Consider the following 18,296-nt stretch of genomic DNA (forward strand, 5'->3'; position numbering starts at 1 on the left):
CACTTCTAGCCCGAGGGAGCTTTCGAGAGGGTCCATCCATGCCCTCTCTTAAAAGGCATCCACAGGAAAGGATGCCGACAGGGACCTGAGCGTGCTCCCGCCCGAAAATCGTGTCTTTGGTTGCCCAATGCCAACGCGTGCCTTAGACTGACCCCAGCCTCCTTCCCCCTTTCTTTTAACCCTTCATGTACCCAGCTGAACGCTGCTCATTTTTCAGTGTCTTAAAAAACAAAAAAGACAGAGAGGGAGAGGCAGGTGAGCAGGGATGGAGAAGTTTGCGGGGAACTCGCAGGACGCCAAGAACTCTCAGGATGAAGGTCGCCCCCTCCAGCTCCTCCACAAACCTGAGTCCTTGGGGCGCACTGTGCACAAGCCCCACACGGGCTGCCGGCTGGGGGGGGGGGCTCGCGAGGGGCCCCTACACGTTCCCCCCATATGCTCCTTCTTCCTCTCCGAGCTCAAGCACCTGGGCCTGAAAGGTGGCCGAAGAGGTCGGTGAGGCATTTGAACTCCTGGAAAAGATGGTAATTTTGCTCCCACTCCCAGGGGGAAACAGGGATGCGGCGGAAGATCCTGTCTCACTGGAGTACTTTTTAACCCTGGTCCCCAGAGGTAGAATCATTTTATCCAGTATCTGCAACACAAGCCTCTAGCTCTCATCATTACAGTAACTCCTGACCGCCGACCTCGCCCCCGCCCACCTCGGGGACCCTCTGCCCCACGCAAAGGGACCACAAAGTGCAAGGACGGCTAACAGCACAGATGGCGCCCGCGGCCACGGCCCACGCTCACCCCTTGCTGTGCGCATGGCCTCCCCACATACACACCAGTACACATTACACCACCGTGGCCAGAGACACATTTACAGTGTGCGTGGGAGCCCGGCCTGGGCCGCATCCTCAGGCAGGATCTGGCCCTTAATCCCGGGGTCCAGGGGTCCCGAGGCCACTCTGCAGCCAGGCCCCTTGTCTCAGTGTTTGATCTCGAGGATGGAGGGATTGTGGTCCAGGATGGCAAGGATAATCTTGTCCATGTACTGCCTCAGCCGGAAGTTGATCTCCTCCTGCTCTTTTAGGGCTTCCATGAGCTGAAGGGAACGAGAAAGAGAGGTCAGAGGCCGGGCCGGGGCTGGGGTGTGGGCAGAGCCAGTGCCCCAAGACCAGCCTCAGCGCTCGGAGCCAGGGCATGAGTCTGGGGCATCACACCCAGGGAGGGTTAAATACGAAGAGGCCCAGGCCACACCCCCAGAGAGTATCATATCACTGGCCCACGGAGGAGTCCAGGTATGGGTGATTTTCTGATAAAGGGAGAGAACACCGGCCAGAGGCATTTATAATCAGGAGTGACATCCAAAGTCCTTAAGACTGCCAGCTGTTTCCTCTGCCTGGAACGTCCCTCTCACCACCCTCCGGCCCTGCCGTTGTCCTTCTCCAGGTCAACTCCTGCCGTGTCCTTTAGGCTGTAACTGAAATGCTGCCTCTGCCTGCAGGCTGGAGGCTGGTGCCCGGCTCACATGGGAGCTCCTTGAGGCCCAGGGGCCAGCTCTTAGCTGTGTGTCCCAAGCACAGGGTAAGGGTCCAGTGACTCAGGATTCTTGTGGAAATCTAATCTGGGTATTTCGGAGGCCTGATCTTTCATAAGCACACCCCAGTGGGGCAGAAAGAGTGGGCTTTGCAGTTAGAGACCTGGGTCCCTCTCCCTCCGTAAGCTGGGTGATCTTGTGTCCTGATCTCCCGATCTGTGACAGGCAAGTGTTCAGAAAGCCTTCGAGTTCTCAGAAAATTAAGTGAAGACATACCGCAAGCAGGTGGCCAAGAAATGCTAGCGTCCTTCCCCTCTTGACTTGGGGGAGGGGTCGTCCAGCCTCCCTTGGATTATAAGTTGATGAAATCAACTGGCCATTTCGGCATGTTCCTGGCAGAGCGAAGACTCAAAACCCCGTCCCGCTCCCAAACCCATATGCTCCTCCCACCACGCACAGGAAATCAGAGCGGATTTCACTCCACCTGCAGCCTCCTTGCCCCACCGCTCTACCCTGTCACTCGGGGTCACTGCAGATGGGGACTTCGAGGGGCCAGGCCCTGGGCAGCCTGAGGCTGGTCATCGAGACAGGTGGGATGGGGCAGGACAGATGAGCAGCCAGGCTCCACGGCGAGAGCTGCTGGGCACATCACCTCATCACGAGAGGCCGTGTCTATTTCCGCAGCCAGCGACTGGGCTTTGGTCTGGGTGGCAAAGAGGTTCTTCGCTTCGTAGAGGCTGAGGCTCAAGATCTGCCCGTTCAAGTCGTCGTTCTGGTCCCGCAGCTTATGATTCTCCTGGGGAGGGGGACAAAGGCGATACCAACTCCCACCGGAACCCACTTCTCTGCATCCGCTGCTCCCTGACTGCCACCAGCACCCTCTCCACCCCTTGGACGTGTGTCATGGCCCGTCCAGGACACCCACAGATGACGGGGCGTCTGCCACGCTTGAGGGGAAGGAGAGCTGGGTCCCGGGAGGTCGTGGGGTTCTGAGGAGGAGTTAACAGCCCTGCTCAGGGAGCCAAGTTTCCAGACAGGGGCATGGCTCCAGGCCACCCCTTCCTCCCTGGAAGTGGGTGAGCCAGAAGAGGGGCCCCGCCCACCCAGTGGCTCCTTCTCCAACACTGGCCCTTGGTGAGGAGAAGTGATGCTCTGGATCTCTGGGCTGACAGGTCAGCTCATCTCCGTGGCTCCTGCTGCAGCCGGGCTCAGGAATCCCGCTCTTGGGAGTTCTTTCCAGGGGCACCCTCGCTCCTGAGTACAGCAGGCCCAGTACTGTCCTGCCCAGACCCTGGTGACCAGCCCTGCACTCCAGCTTTTGCCCAAAGGCTCCTAACTGCTCACACTTGGGGCCTAGGGCGCCCCCTCGTGGCTGAGAAGGGCTGGGGTTTAGGATTGCTGTGGGAGCAGAACCTCCAGCACAGCACCTCTGCTTCCAGGGGTCAGTTGGGGGGTGGTCAACTCAGAGTCCCTGGGTGTGGGCTTCCCGCACCATCACGCCCTCGCTGGGTCACTGCCCTACCCTGATCCCGCTTCCCCCACCCCCAACTGGTCTCCAATCATGGGAGTGCTCCGGGAAACCATCTGAAACGGAATCCTGGGCGCAGGGTCTGCTCCTGGGAGAACCCAACGCAGCGAGGCACTACTGGGTGGCTGGGTAGAGTCTCCTCCCACACCCCATGCGCCCAGGACAGAAGACTGGTGTCTGCTTCTTTTCACAGATGCTGAGCAGAGCCCCTGGGATTTCCATCTGCCTCGGCTGAGCCGTGAGACGGGGACCAGCAGCCCTGACAACGAGGGTGTCGGGAAGTTTTGTCGGGGAAGGGGGCGCTACGGCTCTCAGCCCCTTACAGGAGACCCACCCGGAGGGGACCTGGACACCTTACCCCGTGGGCCAGAGGCTCCCGGGGCCCACCTGCTTGAGTCGCTTGACCTCATGCTCCAGCTCCACCTCTCGGGCCCTGGCATTGAACTCGCCCAGGCCGGAGGACGAGCCGCGGCCCCTGCCCGGCCGCTCGCAGTCCAGCTTGTACATCTGCAGGTGCTCCAGCTCCTTGCGCAAGTCCTCGATGAGCTGCGGGGGCAAGAGGCTGGTTGGCGGGGGGCAGGGGGCGGGGCATGTGTGGGGGCGGGGCGGGAGCCCTGGCACCTGCCGGCCCCGGACCGACCTCCTGCGTCGCCTCCCGCTCCTTCTGGAACTCAAGGCGGTTCTGCCGCAGCTTGTCCATCATGCGCTTGTACAGGTCCATCTCATCCTTGAGCCGCAGGCTGGTGTCCTCCAGCCGGTCGGACATGCGCTGCCGCTCCTGGAGCCGGGGAGACCGGGGCAGGGGGAGAGTTCCCAGGGGGCCCGCTGTGCCCCAGGGCTTTGCTGGGGGCCGGGGCTGCCACCTCGACAAATGGGCCATCAGATCAGCCCCTTGAACAGAGCCCTCCGAGGCACGGATTAAAGAAATGGCCAGATCCCCTAGGAGTCTAGAGACACAGAAAAATCTCCGGTCTCTGAAGCCCTTCAATGATGCCAGATGGACCCGAATAAGAAAGTAAGACGCCCTGGACTTCCCTGGTGGTGCAGTGGTTAAGAATCCGCCTGCCAATGCAGGGGACACGGGTTTGAGCCCTGGTTCTGGGAAGATCCCACATGCCGCGGAGCAACTAAGCCTGTGAGCCACAACTACTGAAGTCTGTGCACCTAGAGCCCATGCTGCGCAACAAGAGAAGCCACCTCAACGAGAAGCTGGCGCACCACAAGGAAGAGTAGCCCCTGCTCGCCGCAACTACAGAAAGCCCGTGCGTGGCAACAAAGACCCAATGTGGCCAAAAATAAATAAATAAAATAAATTTTTTAAAGAAGAAGGTAAGACCCCAAACAGAAGCTAACCTCTTTCTTTTTTTTTTTTATTATTTCCCCCTGTAATACAAGGAAATAGATATCCACTATAGAAAACTTGGAAAATAAGAAATATGGAAAAATGAATGATTATTCATGTTTGATGCCTTTTTTTTTTTTTGGCTACAGCAATTTTATTAGAATTTCAGAAACTAGAAATTAAAGGCCTCCGATGGCCAGTGCAGCCTCTCTGTGGATTTGGCTCAAGACCCAAGTCTGGGTCCAGCGACGCCTGGACCTGCTGCTTACCTCATCCAGCTTCTCTGTTTGTGACTTCAGCCGAGTCACTGTCGTCCTAAGCTCGGTATTTTCTTCCTCTAATTGCTGCACCCTGGGGAAAGGAGGACAAGAATGTCAAAAATGGAGATTCCCTTACAATTTGACAGTCTGCAGCAATTCTCCGCTCCCTGGAGGGTACATACCAGAAATGAGAGAGAGAAAGAGAGAGAGAGAGAGAATATGAATAATTGTTCCAAATGGTAACATGGCTTTGAGCTTCCTGTCATCCAAGGCAAAATGGTAAAGACCCTGAGTTATTATTATTTTTGGATAAAAGGAAACACTCATTTGTGAATGAATAGGAACATAAGGTTCTTTCTGCATACTGCTTAGGGCCTGAAACACCCCCGGGGTTGGGGAGAGGGTAGGCAGTGGTATTCTTCTGCTAACGGAGAGAGTCCTCCTGTGGCATCTGGGGCAGGGCCCTCCCGTTAGGATTCACCATTGGAAGGCAACCTTCTCCCCCGCATCTCCCCCAGGGCTCTGCCCTCCAAGCGCTCACTGCAGCGGCCTCTGACGCCCACGGGCAGTGGTTCCTCTGTGTTAACGTTCACCAGGGACTGTCCAGGTCAGTTTTCAGTGACCTGAGAAGAGGGGTAGGTGAGTTGGGCCGTTGGCCAGTGGCACCAGAACAGTGCTGGGCCATTTCTGGTAGGGCATTCCCTCTCCTTCCCACTGTCATGTCGTCCTTAATGGAGAGAGGGCTTCCTGGCCCCCGCTGCCCTCTGGGCTCCCCAGGAGAAGCCCCTGGGCCAGGGCCTAAAGGGGATTCAGACCACCCCCCCACCCCCCGACGAGGCCACCTCTCTTGAGACTCTGGGAGTGCTGCCTGCAGCGTCTGTGGGAACAGCGCCCCCTGGAGTTGGACAGGGGCACGGGTTAGGGGACAGTGCTCGGCCTCGGCCCTGGTCCGCACCCCCAGGTCTTCTTCTACCACCTGTGTCCCAGCCACCTCTCCCAGGCCAGCCGACCGGCCGGCTGTCAGAAGCAGGCAGAGAACGTGATGCTTAATGAGGTACCTGCCTCATTAAGAAACAGATGCAAAACAGCAGCTTCTAGAACACCCGTGGAAACGTAAGATGAAGCCCTGGTCGATAAAGGGGACAAAGCGGGTCTCAGGCACCGGGGAGCTGGGAGGTCTCACCCAGCTGCACAGGGGTCCGGCCCACCAAGCTCCTTTGGGCCTGCTTGACCTCAGCAGGCAGGGGACCACCTGCCTGCCAGCTGTGAGGTGCAAGGAGGGAGCCCACCTCCCAACCCACCCTCCACCCCGGCTGGACCTGTCAGACTCGAGAGGTTCAGCTCAGAGACCGGGGCCACAGGGGGCCTGAGAAGAGCAGGGGTAGCCATCCTCTCTGCCAGGGGCCCAGGTGGCCTCCCTGGCCTGTGTCGGGGGAGGGCCTTGGCATCATCAGAGCCCTCACCTGTGTGCAGTGTTCTGACGTGCATCAGCCGACCTGCCTTCCTGGTCACTCTCCAGGGAGGGCTGACAGATGGATACTGAGGCCCAGAGAGTGACCGAGTATGTCCAACATCATGGAGCTAACGCGTGACCAAGCCAGACTCCCAGGCCCGTCCTCTCCCTGCCTGCTGCAGGTTCCAACAGCCATACCCCAGGCCCAGGAGCAGCCCTGCTTATCCTTGGTCCCTGGGGCCTGGGGTCCGTGCACCCCAGTGTTCGGGGTCGGGAAGAATCTGACAGCAGGGGGCGCTCCAAGCCTGGACATCAGACTCAGTACAGGACTCAGGGCAAGACCACTGCGTGTGCTTTTTTTAACCTATTCTCCTATTGATAGACATGCGTCGTTTCCAGTTGTACCTACTATGAACATTCTTTTACCTGCTTCCTAGAGAACACAGCCATGTGTTCAAGTATCAAAAGTAGATTTACAGGAGGCTTCCCCTTGGGGCTCAGTTTTCCCATCCATACAATGGGAACGGCACCCGCCCACAGGGCAAGAGCTGGGCTTGAGGGCGCATCAGAGGGCGGAGGGCACTGGGCCACCCCGCGGGCCCACCTGGTGTTCAGCAGCTCCGTCTCCGTGCTGCGCTCCCGGTCCAGCTTGCTGTAGGCCTCACGGTGGCGCCGGACCTCCTCCTCCAGGGCCTGCTCGGCCGTGGTCTCCTGATCCTTCACCATCTCCTCCAGTTCGTGCACCCTGAGGGGAGGGGCAAGGACTCCAGTGCCGGGCAAGCTCCTGTGGCCTGACTCTCCTCCCCCCAACCCAGGCTGTGACCACTGGGAGCCCCGGACCCCAAGACCCTGACACCCCGACTGTGGGCCGGCAGCTTTGCTGACAGATGAACGAGGGACCCCACAGCAACTAAGGAGAGGTGTGCCAGCCACACCCGCCACCGGAGCTGGGAGCGGGCGGCCCTGGCAGTTGAAGGGGTTCTGCCAGGGCGGGCACAGAGAAAGGCGGCCTCACCACAGTGGATCAAACAGCCCTCAGGCCTCACCTACTCCTTTTGCTCCCTTCCTTCCGGGCTGGTGCCCCTCTGATCAACAGCTCAGCTCGCTGGGCACCCTGACCGCAAAGACAGGCACATCCTGGCTGGTGGTGAGCCTGCCAGAGCCGGCTAAGGCCAGGCCCCACTGTGGACATCGTAACCCACTACTGGCGGCCTGGTCGGTATATCAGTGTGGGGCACCTTTCACTGGCAACAGCCCCTCCATGGAGCTGAACTTCTGGGGTGTACAAGAGGACTCATCTTTGGGCCCTACGAGGTTGAGGACCAGACCCTGGACGGGGATCAGTTTACCAAGCTTTATGCCATCCTGTGAGGACTACACCATACACGCACCACCGCACTGAGTCACGTTCAGTGGGCCTCTGTTGGGCAGAGGGCGCAGCAATGCCTGGACCCTTCCCCACCGGTGGCAGGTGTGAACCCCCAACTCGCACCAGCCTCTCCCTCTGCAGAGCTTGTCCCCCAGAAGGGAGGTCAGGCTCTCATCGTTGTGGGACAGAGAGAGACAGGAAATGGATCCCAATTCTTCCCTTTCACCCGAGCTGGGGCTGCAGACCTGGGGGGCCGAGGTCAGGCTCTGCCTGTCTCCCTGTCCCCAAAGACCTGTCCTCCTGGGCGCCCAGCGTGGGCAGGGCCCACAGCCAGGGGCTGACGTATCACAGAGCCTCAGAGCTAGAAGGACCTGCAGGTTACCCCCCCACACACACCTCACTCCGCCCAGCTTCTCCTGGGGGCTCAGCACACGGCCCACCCTCCGCGCCCGCGTCCCAGCCGAGGCCGGGCCTCACCTGTGCACCAGCTGTGTGTTCTCCTGCTTCAGCTTGCTCTTCAGGTCCCCGTTGCTCAGGCTGTCATTCTCCAGCTCTGTCACCTTCTTCTCCAGAAAACTCACCTACCGTAGGGGGGCAGGGGTGGGGTGGAGGAAACCTCTAAGTCCACAGGACTGAGAACTTAGTGGGACTGACGGCTAGGAGCCCCGCATGACTGTGAGTGAAGAGTTGTGCTGGGACGTGCCCATGTGATCGGGGCCACCTATCCCCGACTCCTGGGCAGGGACAGGGTCTCCCAAGTCCCCAGGCAGCCGTCAGGAGCCCCTCCCCCCACCCCCGGGGCCCGCCCAGGCCCACCTTCTCGGTGATGTCGTTGTCACAGGAGTCGATGCTGTCCCGGAACAGGTCCTCGGTGCTGCCGTTGCTGCTGCTGAAGTTGCTGCTGTGCATGAGCTGCCTGCGCACGGGTGGGGGTGGGGGGGGGGGCACGTCTGGCTGCAGACTCGGGCTACGGGCTACGGGCGCGCCCGGGACCCCAGGGAGGGTGCCCTCACCCAGTCAGGGGAGCAGAGTGGCCTGACTTCTGAACTCAAGAGATCATTCTGCTCTGAGGACGGCAGACGGGGCTCCTGAGCCCCAGCAGACATGGCCGATCCATCAGAGCCCTTTCCTGCTGCGTCAGTACGCTGTGCACACCGGTGTTCCAGCCAGCAGCTGCCACAGACCAGAGCTGGTGGAGGAGCCCCCCACCCCCCGCCCCTTCCACCTGGAAAACCGCCCCGTGCAGGCAGCCTGGTACCACAGCCCCGGCAGAGGGCCTGGGCCGCCTGAGACCACCCAGCCGGCTCCCGCTACATCTCTGGGGACCCAGGTGGTGGGCAGGGGGCGGGAGACCCTCCCAGGCTTTGCAGGACGGTAGGACGGTGGGTCGGTGGCTGGGACTGGAAACGGGCACGGCTGTCCAGGTAACTCTTGCCTGAGGCAGAACCCAGCCGCTTCCCCCTCCCAGCCAGCAGCCAGGGTCTCAACCAAGAGACTGTCCCACCCCAGTTCCTGGACACTGTGCTGGCAGCTCCCAGAGCCCCGGGTGTGGAACCGGGGCGAGTCTGCAGGAGAGTGGGCGCGGGACCCTGGCAGGCCCAGGAGGTCAGCTGTGCAGGATTCAACCTGGAGCAGAGGGACCAGCTCCAGCGGGGACACTCACGCCCCATCCCGGCCAGCGGGAAGCCCAGGGCCTCTGCTGGTACAGCTGCCTGCTCCGGAGCCCAGGGAAAGGCACCGGCAGCCATGAGGGCAGCTGTGTCTCTCAGGGCACCCCTGGTGTGCCTGCCTGAGGCGGGGGCAACGGAGGGCTTGGAGAGGCCGCCCGCTGCCAGAAGGGGCAGAAGGGACGAGGGATGGGGGTGGCAAGGAGGCCGGCCCCGCTTTCTCACAAGTGGAGCTTCCTCTGCCTGCCCTGCCTGGGATGCCTCATCCCCCTCTGCACGTGCAGACGCACGCAGGGCACTGGCTGGGTCTGGGCTGCTGGCCCGGAGTCGGCCACCCTGTCAGCAGGAGTACAGTGAAAGGGGGCAGCGTTCAACCCGCACGACCCCGAGGGAGGCCTTACCGTCCAAAGGCTGTGCTAGAGATCTTCCGGTTGGGGCTAGAGACAGAGAGTGGGGTGGGGGGAGACAGGGGGAGAGAGGGGGAGAGAGAGGAAAGGATGGTTGAACAGAGAGGCCTTTAGCCCACTCCTTCCTCTGCCCCGGCTGCAAGAGATCACGGTGCGGGCGAGGCTTCTTCCTGCCCTCACTAATCAGCTTGGCCCTGAGAAGCAGCCCCCGATCACCTGCCAGGACAGAGCGGGGCCACCTTCCCCGCTGCTTCTCCCTCTGGTCCCCACCCCACCCGCCCCTATGCTTGGCCCCGGGGCCTCACCTGTTGGCCTTCAGGTTTTTCAGCCGGGCTTCCAAATCATTGAGCAGGTTGATTTTCTTGCAGCACTGAGAGCAGTAAACATCCAGCAATTCGCTGTTGTATGCGTGCCGCATCTTCCTAGGCGTCTGCCCCGCGCTGGGTCATGAGAGGGAAAGAAATCACCTTCTGAACTGCTGTCCAGTCTGGTGCCCTGCCCCGTCCTGCCGAGCTTACTACTAGATTCTCCAAGACCTGTGAGCCTTGTGTGTGTGTGTTTGGGGGTGGGGGGTGGGGAGTGGAAGTACAGCAACAGATCTCCCTCCTCCAGCGCTCTCAAAGAGAGGAAGCCAATGAGTTGCACCCATTTCACAGAGAAGGCAACTGAGAGCTAAGGTCAGAGTAATGACTCAGCTGCGTGGAACGGTACCAATATGCCACTTGGAGCCTTCGGCCTTCCAGGTTGGTTGTGTTTCTTCCCCAAGACAGACGGAAGGAGGAATTCCAGACCCCCAATCAGGGTGCAAAGGCAGAACCCCCCCCCCCCGCCTCCCCCCCTCCCGCCCAGTACAGGAGCAGAGCCCAGTTAGCTCAGGACTCCGCCAGCTGAACCCCCGCTAGGATGGGGCTGGACTGGTTCTGCCACTTTCCCTGGACCCCGAATGCCACTCCAGACCAAGGGGCCACCTGGAGGACACCGACGACCCCAGGTCCGAGTAGACGTTGGTCCTGGTCTCGTCGTCGGGGCAGGGGCTGCTGGGGGCACAGTCCACGTCATCCGCCTCCCCGTAATCTTCGAACTGCTCCTCGTTGCTGATGAGTGAGGTGGTGGAGTGTGTGGAGAGGTCTGACGTGGTCACGGACGGAGTGTGGCCCAGGGACCTGAGTGTAAGACAAGGGTCGGCTGTGAACGAGGCGCCACCAGAGCCTGCGGGGCCCAAACTGGCCACACCTTCCAGGAGGTCCATGGGCGCCAAGATACCAGGAGCCTGATGAAGCCTGTACTTCTTGGCCTGGTAAGCACACTCCAGGGACCTTATCCTAAGGGAAACACCTCACCACAGAAAAGGTTTCTGCACGAGAGATGTTCAAACCGACGCTGCCCTAGAGCAGCCAAACATTGCTTACAACTTAATGGTGTATGGACAGCTACACTGAACTAGCTGTTAAATTATACTATATGTCAGTAAATGAAACAGTCACATAAATTATGGACTCTCAAATCACTGTGGATAGGTTTGTAAAAAACACTGGCAGTAATGTGGGAAAATTAAAAGCGAAAGTTTTTTTTGATTGAAAAACGTTCTAAAAATTAAAACTAAAAACTAAACTTAAAAAAATTATTTTGAAGTTTTAAAAATTAAACTAAAAGTTAGATATAAAATTTTAGACATAACAAGTCTAAGCATGTAAAGGGTCTACACAGAAGAAGGTAAAGCAGGAAATAAAAATATTTAAATGGGGCTTCCCTGGTGGCGCAGTGGTTGAGAGTCCGCCTGCCGATGCAGGGGACACGGGTTCGCGCCCTGGTCCGGGAAGATCCCGCATGCCGTGGAGCGGCTGGGCCCGTGAGCCATGGCCGCTGAGCCTGCGCGTCCGGAGCCTGTGCTCCGCAACGGGAGAGGCCGCAGCAGTGAGAGGCCCGCGTACCGCAAAAACAAAACAAAACAAAACAAAAACGAAAACAAAAAAACAACAACGAGCCAGTAGGCAGGATGCTTCTCGTAATCCACAGAGCGGATTTCTAGTCCAAAGAAGCCTAAGGTCACAGAACACAGGTCAGAGACCCCAGGCCTCTCACGGGTGACCCAGTGTGGCCTGGGACAGAGTCAGTGGCTGGCTGAACCCTGTCTAAAACCTAAGAACGAAGAAGTACAACTAACTCATCACCTGCCAAAACATATCCTCCCTCGAGTCGCTGTGTAGCAGCTTCTGTGTATCCTTACTCGTAAACTGGGATCTCTCCCACCTGCTGATAAGCCTGTGCACTCAAAGAATGGGAAACGGATTTTCAAACTGTGCCCCTGAGGAACCCTGGTTTCCATCTAAGAATCACAGCGTTAACGATAGGGGCTGAGATCAAGGCTCTGGGCATCTCCACCTTATTTTATTTATTCACTTATTTATCTGTCCTTGGGCTCCTTAGCACCTTGGGTTGAATTAGTCACATTCCTGGCTGCTTTCTCCTGTAAATTTCACTAAACCTCTCGGCACCCGCCCGCTGGTGGCCTCCTGGTGACTGGCCCCAGACAACGGCAACCATCAGGTGGCAGGTGATCAGCCACATGACCAGCTGTCCTTGGCCTGGCTGGCCGCCAGCGCAGCAGAGGGACCGCCCCCGGGAAGCAACAGGGATGAACGGCTCCAAAGGGCCCCTCCTCGACAGTGGGATTCCCAGAGACGCTTGGGTTTGCAAACCCCTGCACTGAGGAAATATACTAGGCTGAAACATATGAACTTGCCTTTTTCTTGAAGGTCGAACATGATTAAAAATCGACAATTTCATACGGTAAGATTGACACCGGAAGCCCTCTCCTCCCTCTCCAAATCTCCGGCCGTGACCATCACCTTCTCCCGACAAGTGGAGCTCCAGGCAGTTTTAACTCACTTGTCCTCTGGAAGGAACAGGCCCCCGAGCCCTGCCTCCTTCTCCTCGGCGGGAATCCCGACCGGCCCCTCCAGGCTCCGGCTGTTCTCCGTGGGGCCGTCCATGTCCGACTCCTGGGGGCCCTCGGGCGGGGCCAGCGTCATGGCCTCGTCCTCATCCACAGGAAAGAAGCCGGACTCCCTGGGGAGGAGCTCGCCATCAGCAAAGGTGGGGTCTGGCACCTCGCTGCCCTGGGGAAGACAGAGGGGAGCAGCGCGAGTGAGCCTGGCTCCCCGAGGCGCAGCACCGCTCCTCAGACCGCAAGGACGCCAGCAGGGCCGGGGACGGCGGGGACGGCGGGGACTGCGGTGCCGGGAAGCCCAGACACTGAAACCTCGGGTGTGAGACCCTAGCAGATGATTCACCTCGGGGACCTCTCGTGCAAGGCCAGTGAGGGGTGGGAAGCTCCGGGACAGCCTTCCATGGAGAAGGGCCACAGCCAGGCCAGCTGCACCATCCAGGGCACCTGGGCTGCTTGGCAGGGTCCCCAACACAAAGTCTGCACAGGAAGCCAAGTGACCTCGAGAAAGCTTCTTGGTGATTAGAAAGGCACAGCCCCTTTCTAATGACAATGACAACGACTCTGGCCTAGCAGAGCTTGATGCGGCATGATACGGGACTGCCCACCAAGGGGTCTGCCCCCCACGGTTCTGGGCATGTCAAATAGCATCTCTGAACCTCAGTTCTGTAAGTTGAGAATGGCGATGGAATCTTACAGAGGGATCGCTGTGTCACAGCAGGACCTCAGTGGATAAGTCTAGGCCACAGATCTGCCCCGGCCCTGTCACAGCCAAGCTGGGGAGCAAGAATTCTAGGTCTTTCAAGTCTGAGCTTTGGACTGGTCCTCGGTGCCTAGCACCCTGCCCGGCAATGTCAGCGCACCATAAAGATTTGCCCAAACCTTTTGCTAAAACCATCTTACAGGAGAAGAGCTCTGGCTTTATTCAGAGTTTACCTAGTCCGAGAGAGGCATATCTCTACAAACCATTTCTTGGGGCTGCTTTGCCCCTGAGGAGGTGGGAACCTTGGAGGTGACAGCCTCCACCTGCTCCCACCGGAGATGTCAACTATTCCCCAGGTTCTTCAGTGTGCTCCTTAGCTAGGGCTGGCAGGGTCCCCGTTAAAGGTGCGTCCTCCAGCCCCAGGACCACAAGAAGAGTAACAGTAACAAGGGCTGTGAAAAGCCTCGGGGCATCTCAGACAAGAACAGGATCAGGGACATCCAAGGAAGGTGGTCAGCGAGCGGCTTGGCTGTGCCTGCCCAGATGTGTGCAGCTGTCCAGGGGGCCTGTCCCCACCAAGACACACGCCAGCGCTAAGAATAGACGGCGATTAATGAGCTTGGCTCCTGCCTGTGCCATGACTCGGGCTGAGCACCAGATGGACCAATAAAGCCGGCAGCAGGCAGCCAGGAGCCTCTGACTGTGGAGGCCGAGAGGCTGTGTAATTAAACTCCCCCCTAGTGTCCACGCGGCCCTTTGCACCTACATGGCACTAATCAATCCCACACAGCTCCCAACCTTATCAAATCTTGTGTCCTAAGCGAGCTCTTGTCTGCAAGCCCAAAGCTGTCCCAGTAGAAAAGAAAGGGAAACCAACATTTACAGAACCACCACCGAGTTCTGGAGACCGAGCTAAGAGTTACTATATTACCCTATTTGGGCTTCATGACCCTTCAGGACAGGGATTCCCATCCCTATTTTACTAACGAGGAAGTCAAGGCTCAGAGAGTTACCTGCCAGAAGTCCACTGGCCGGTAGGCAGAGGGTCCCACCTGCCTCTGGCCACCGCTGGCTTGGTTCCATTTATCACTGACGCAACCCACGCTTCGCGGATTTTCAAACCCCATGGTGACCATGAGGAGAGACACATCACAGGAACACATCACTAACTGTGAAGCCCGCCTAATGCTGCGACTTCCACGTGCCGCCCCCTTCCTGCCCCCAGCAGGGAATGTCCGGGCCAGTGGGTGGTCACCCGGAGAGAGGCCCTCCATGGAGAGCTGGGGCTCGTGGAGAAGCAAGGCGTGTGCTCTGTTCCTCCACCTGTAGCTTTTCACCCTCCCAGACACACGGCAGGGCAGAGGCAGCACTGGCTGAGAGTCCCTGCTCTGTGGCTCACAAGAGGGCTTGGTCACTTTGCAAGTGGGTGTTTCTTCTCCTCTTCACAGCCCTGAGAGGTGGGTCTCCTTCCCCCTCTGTGTAGGGAGGTGAAGTGACTTGCTTGGGGCCACGTGGGAGTCAGTGGCAGGGCTGGGACTGGCCTGTGAGTCACCAATGCCCATGCTTTCCCCCTGGAACCGCGTCAGCAGGGGTCCGCAAGAGGCTGCCACCCACCCTGCCCCCAGAAGGCAGGCAGGGGGCCAAGTGGAGCCCAGCACCTGTGATTAAGCATCTGGCTTGGCTTCTGGCCAACTCACGTCTGCCTCACTGGACACTGAGATACGGAGGCCGCGTTTCTGCCAGGCACTCTGTCCCAACACCCAACCCATGGTACACAGGTGGGGACCAACCCCCTCACCTGAGGTCCCACAGCGACATACCCATAACTCCTGACACCTGGCCCAAGGCCCTGCCCAGGGTGGAAAGAGTGGTCTCGAGTGGCCTATCTCAGCCACAGCAGGGGCAGCAGGAGGGGTCAGACACCCCACAGGGGTCCCTCCCTCCCAACTAGACCAACACCTCCTGGGCATATTTTTACCCTCTGACTAAGCAGAGTCCACACCTGCCCGGCCCTTCATACTTGACAAAGCATCCTGTCTCCTACACACACCGTTCAGCTCTCACAGCAGCCCTGGGAGAGCTCCGGGGAGTGTACAGGGCAGGATGAAGGATTCATCTTCTCCATCTGACACTCAGGGAAGATGAGACTCAGAGAGGGAGGGGACTGCCTGGAACTTCCCGGCTACAGAGGGACCTGAGACCTGGAGCCAGGCTCCCGACGCGCCAAGTCCCAGCCCCTCACTCACCCCGACACCCCCCCTCTGCTACACACGTATGCACACACGCTCTCGACATGCCAGCCTTTTCTCTTAAAAAACGGTTCCTCTCCCTACATCCGCATCTCTTCATTCAAGCCACAACTGGTTGCCCAAGGCAAGTGGAAATTTTAACTACAACTTCAAAACCATTTCTAGTGCAGACGGTCCTCCAACTCACAATGGCTCGACCTACGATTTTTTTTTTTTTTTTTTGCGGTACGCGGGCTTCTTACTGTTGTGGCCTCTCCCGCCGCAGAGCACAGGCTCCGGACGCGCAGGCTCAGCGGCCATGGCTCACGGGCCCAGCCGCTCCGCGGCATGTGGGATCTTCCCGGACCGGGGCACGAACCCGTGTCCCCTGCATCGGCAGGCGGACTCTCAGCCACTGCGCCACCAGGGAAGCCCTCGACCTACGATTTTTTGACTTTACAATGGAGTGAAAGTGATAGGCATTCAGTAGAAACTGTACTTCAAAGTTGGAATTTTGCTCTTTTCCCCGGCTAGCGATGTGTGGTCTGACGCTCTCCTGATGCTGGGCGGCCGCAGCTCCCCGTCGCCACCCTATCACGAGGGTGAACCACTGATGTGCTTACAACCATTGTTTTTCACTTTTGGTGCAGTGTTCAATCAATTACGTGAGCTGTTCAACACTTAATTTAAAAATAGGCTTTGAGGGCTTCCCTGGTGGCGCAGTGGTTGAGAGTCCGCCTGCCGATGCAGGGGACGCGGGTTCATGCCCCGGTCTGGGAGGATCCCACATGCCGCGGAGCGGCTGGGCCCGTGAGCCATGGCCGCTGGGCCTGCGCGTCCGGAGCCTGTCCTCCGCAACGGGAAGAGGCCACAACAGTGAGAGGCCCGCGTAACGCATAAAAAAAAAAAAAAAAAAAAAAAAAAAAAATAGGCTTTGTGCTGGGTAATTCTGTTTAAGGTATTCTAGGCGAAGTTATGTTTGGTAGGTTAGGTGTATTAAATGCATTTTCCACTTATCGATACAACAGGGTTACATCCCACTAAGATCTGTAGTTCCCCCCCCCCAATTTAAATAATATAAAGACAGCTATAAGAAAAGTAACTAACTGTATACCTTGGTTAGTCTGGGATGGTACCACTTTGGCTTTTTTCCTGGACAAAAGTGGCCCTGTCACCCGTGCTCCTTCCTGGGGGCCTGGGTCCCAGCCCAGCTTCCACTCTCCCTGGCCCGCCAGGGAAGGGCTGAGTGTAGCATGGGGTGGGGTGGGGAGGCAGCGCTGCTGAGGTTGGGGGACAGCCTGCTCTGATCCCAGACAGCTCAGGAAGGGATGGCTGCTGGAAGGTGCTGGAAGGCAACCTCTCACTCCACCTGGAGCCATCATTCCCTGGCTGGGAGAACCAAAGTCACAACAGAAACCCTTCTGAGCCAGTTTCTTTTATATTTTTTAGATAAAGTTACAGAGGAAGAGGAAGAACTCATCCATAATAAAAGTACCGTCCTCACGGGGTTTCCAGAAGGCCTGGGAGGATGCTGCACCTGACAGCAGGGGCTTCCTGAGGCCTGGTTACCCTCCAGTCAGGGCCCTGGGCTGGTCGGGGCCCCCACGGAGCCCCCGTGTCACATGTGCTGCCGTGAAGAGGAAGAACTCTGGGGAACGTGCAAGAGCTAAAGAGTAATCTGCCTGGCCTGGGCGTGGCGAGGCAGATTCTCCTGTCGCTCCAGGATTCCAGAGTTCCCAGACAAACCCCAGGCCGATTCCGGACAGCAGGACACTGGGCTACGGCAGCCCCGGGACGGAGCTGGGGGAAGGTGGGGGGAGAAGGAGGACATCGCTCCACGGGGCACCTCCTGCTCGTGGGTGCTTCTAGGCCGAGAACCCCGAGAGCTGCCAGCCCGCCCCAGGCCCCCTGGTCCACATCCAGACCTCCCTCCGCAGCAGCGAGCTCCTCGGGCGTCAGAGGACGCCTGCTGGTCCCGGATCCTAGGCCTGCTCTGGAGGGGTGGCAGGATCAGAGGAGTGGGTAATGGGATTTCACAGAAAAGGGGGTGCCTGATTTTTTGGGGGGGCCTTTAGGGAAGGGACAGTGTCCTCAGCAGGTAGCTCCAGGCAACATCTGTGGGTGACCCATGTCCCCAGGGCTCTGTTCCTCAGGACCCAGAGCCAGTCCTGCACATGGAGCTCCCTGTGCCGCCAGGGCCACATGGGCGTGGCTCCAGGTCACCTGGAGGGGCCCCAGGACACCCCTGTGAGTGGGGCTGGGTGGCAGTGCTGCTCTGCAGCCTGGCAGACTGGGTGTTTAGTCCTGGCTGGCCCGGCCACTCACAAGCAGTGTGACCTTGGGCACGTGACCTCTGAGCTCCTGACTCCTTACCTACAGAATGGGGACAGTCACCCCTACCTCAGAGGTTACTCTAAGGACCACACGTGACAATTTTCACAGGTACCAAAGAGCTGGCAGCTGTGGAAGCATTAAATCCTGATCCGGCCTCCTTAGGGGCTGCGTGTTGCAGAAGCTGAGCTGCCCCTGCAGCCTATGGGTCCCTGGCTAGTCAACCGGTGAGATCCTGGACAGACAGGAGGCCAGGAGGCAGGTCATCCTCAAGAGGGTTTCTGGAGAGTTCTGAGGCCCAAGGCTGGGCAAACATGCCCCAGCCAGCCGCTCCGGCAGGGCAGGTTCTCCAGCCCCCCACCCCGTCTCTGGCTGGGGCTGGATGCCGCCGGCCAGGGCTGGAAGTGGGAGCCTGGAGGCACAAGCCTGCCCGTGGGGCCTCCTTCTCCTGTCTCAGGAGCAGCCCTCACCCGCCAGCAGGCCCCAAAGTCACGTCCTCCTCTGTAGCAAGTCGGCACGAGCTGAATTCAATGGCTGGT

At 58.8% G+C, this 18,296-nt stretch overlaps 1 protein-coding gene across 2 annotated transcripts in view; it reads right to left on the minus strand.

The window, feature by feature from the left end:
- Positions 1-842: 842 nt before the first annotated feature.
- The window catches only part of RAB11FIP4 (RAB11 family interacting protein 4), a 113,400-nt gene continuing 95,946 nt past the window's right edge, over positions 843-18,296 (minus strand). Inside the window, exons 4-15 of one of the 2 annotated variants that reach the window (XM_065897071.1) lie at positions 12,438-12,667; positions 10,517-10,711; positions 9,854-9,988; positions 9,543-9,578; positions 8,291-8,390; positions 7,952-8,055; positions 6,710-6,850; positions 4,662-4,743; positions 3,691-3,828; positions 3,438-3,596; positions 2,175-2,318; positions 843-1,087 (exon numbers count right to left, since the gene is read on the minus strand). In XM_065897071.1, coding sequence (XP_065753143.1) covers positions 971-1,087; positions 2,175-2,318; positions 3,438-3,596; positions 3,691-3,828; positions 4,662-4,743; positions 6,710-6,850; positions 7,952-8,055; positions 8,291-8,390; positions 9,543-9,578; positions 9,854-9,988; positions 10,517-10,711; positions 12,438-12,667 — 1,581 coding nt within the window. In that variant the 3' untranslated portion in view covers positions 843-970. Of the gene's footprint in view, positions 1,088-2,174; positions 2,319-3,437; positions 3,597-3,690; positions 3,829-4,661; positions 4,744-6,709; positions 6,851-7,951; positions 8,056-8,290; positions 8,391-9,542; positions 9,579-9,853; positions 9,989-10,516; positions 10,712-12,437; positions 12,668-18,296 lie in introns of those variants that run through there. The other variant, XM_065897072.1, reaches the window with a different exon arrangement.

The sequence above is a fragment of the Phocoena phocoena genome, chromosome 19 (genome assembly GCF_963924675.1).
Source record: "Phocoena phocoena chromosome 19, mPhoPho1.1, whole genome shotgun sequence".
Lineage (NCBI taxonomy): Eukaryota > Metazoa > Chordata > Mammalia > Artiodactyla > Phocoenidae > Phocoena > Phocoena phocoena.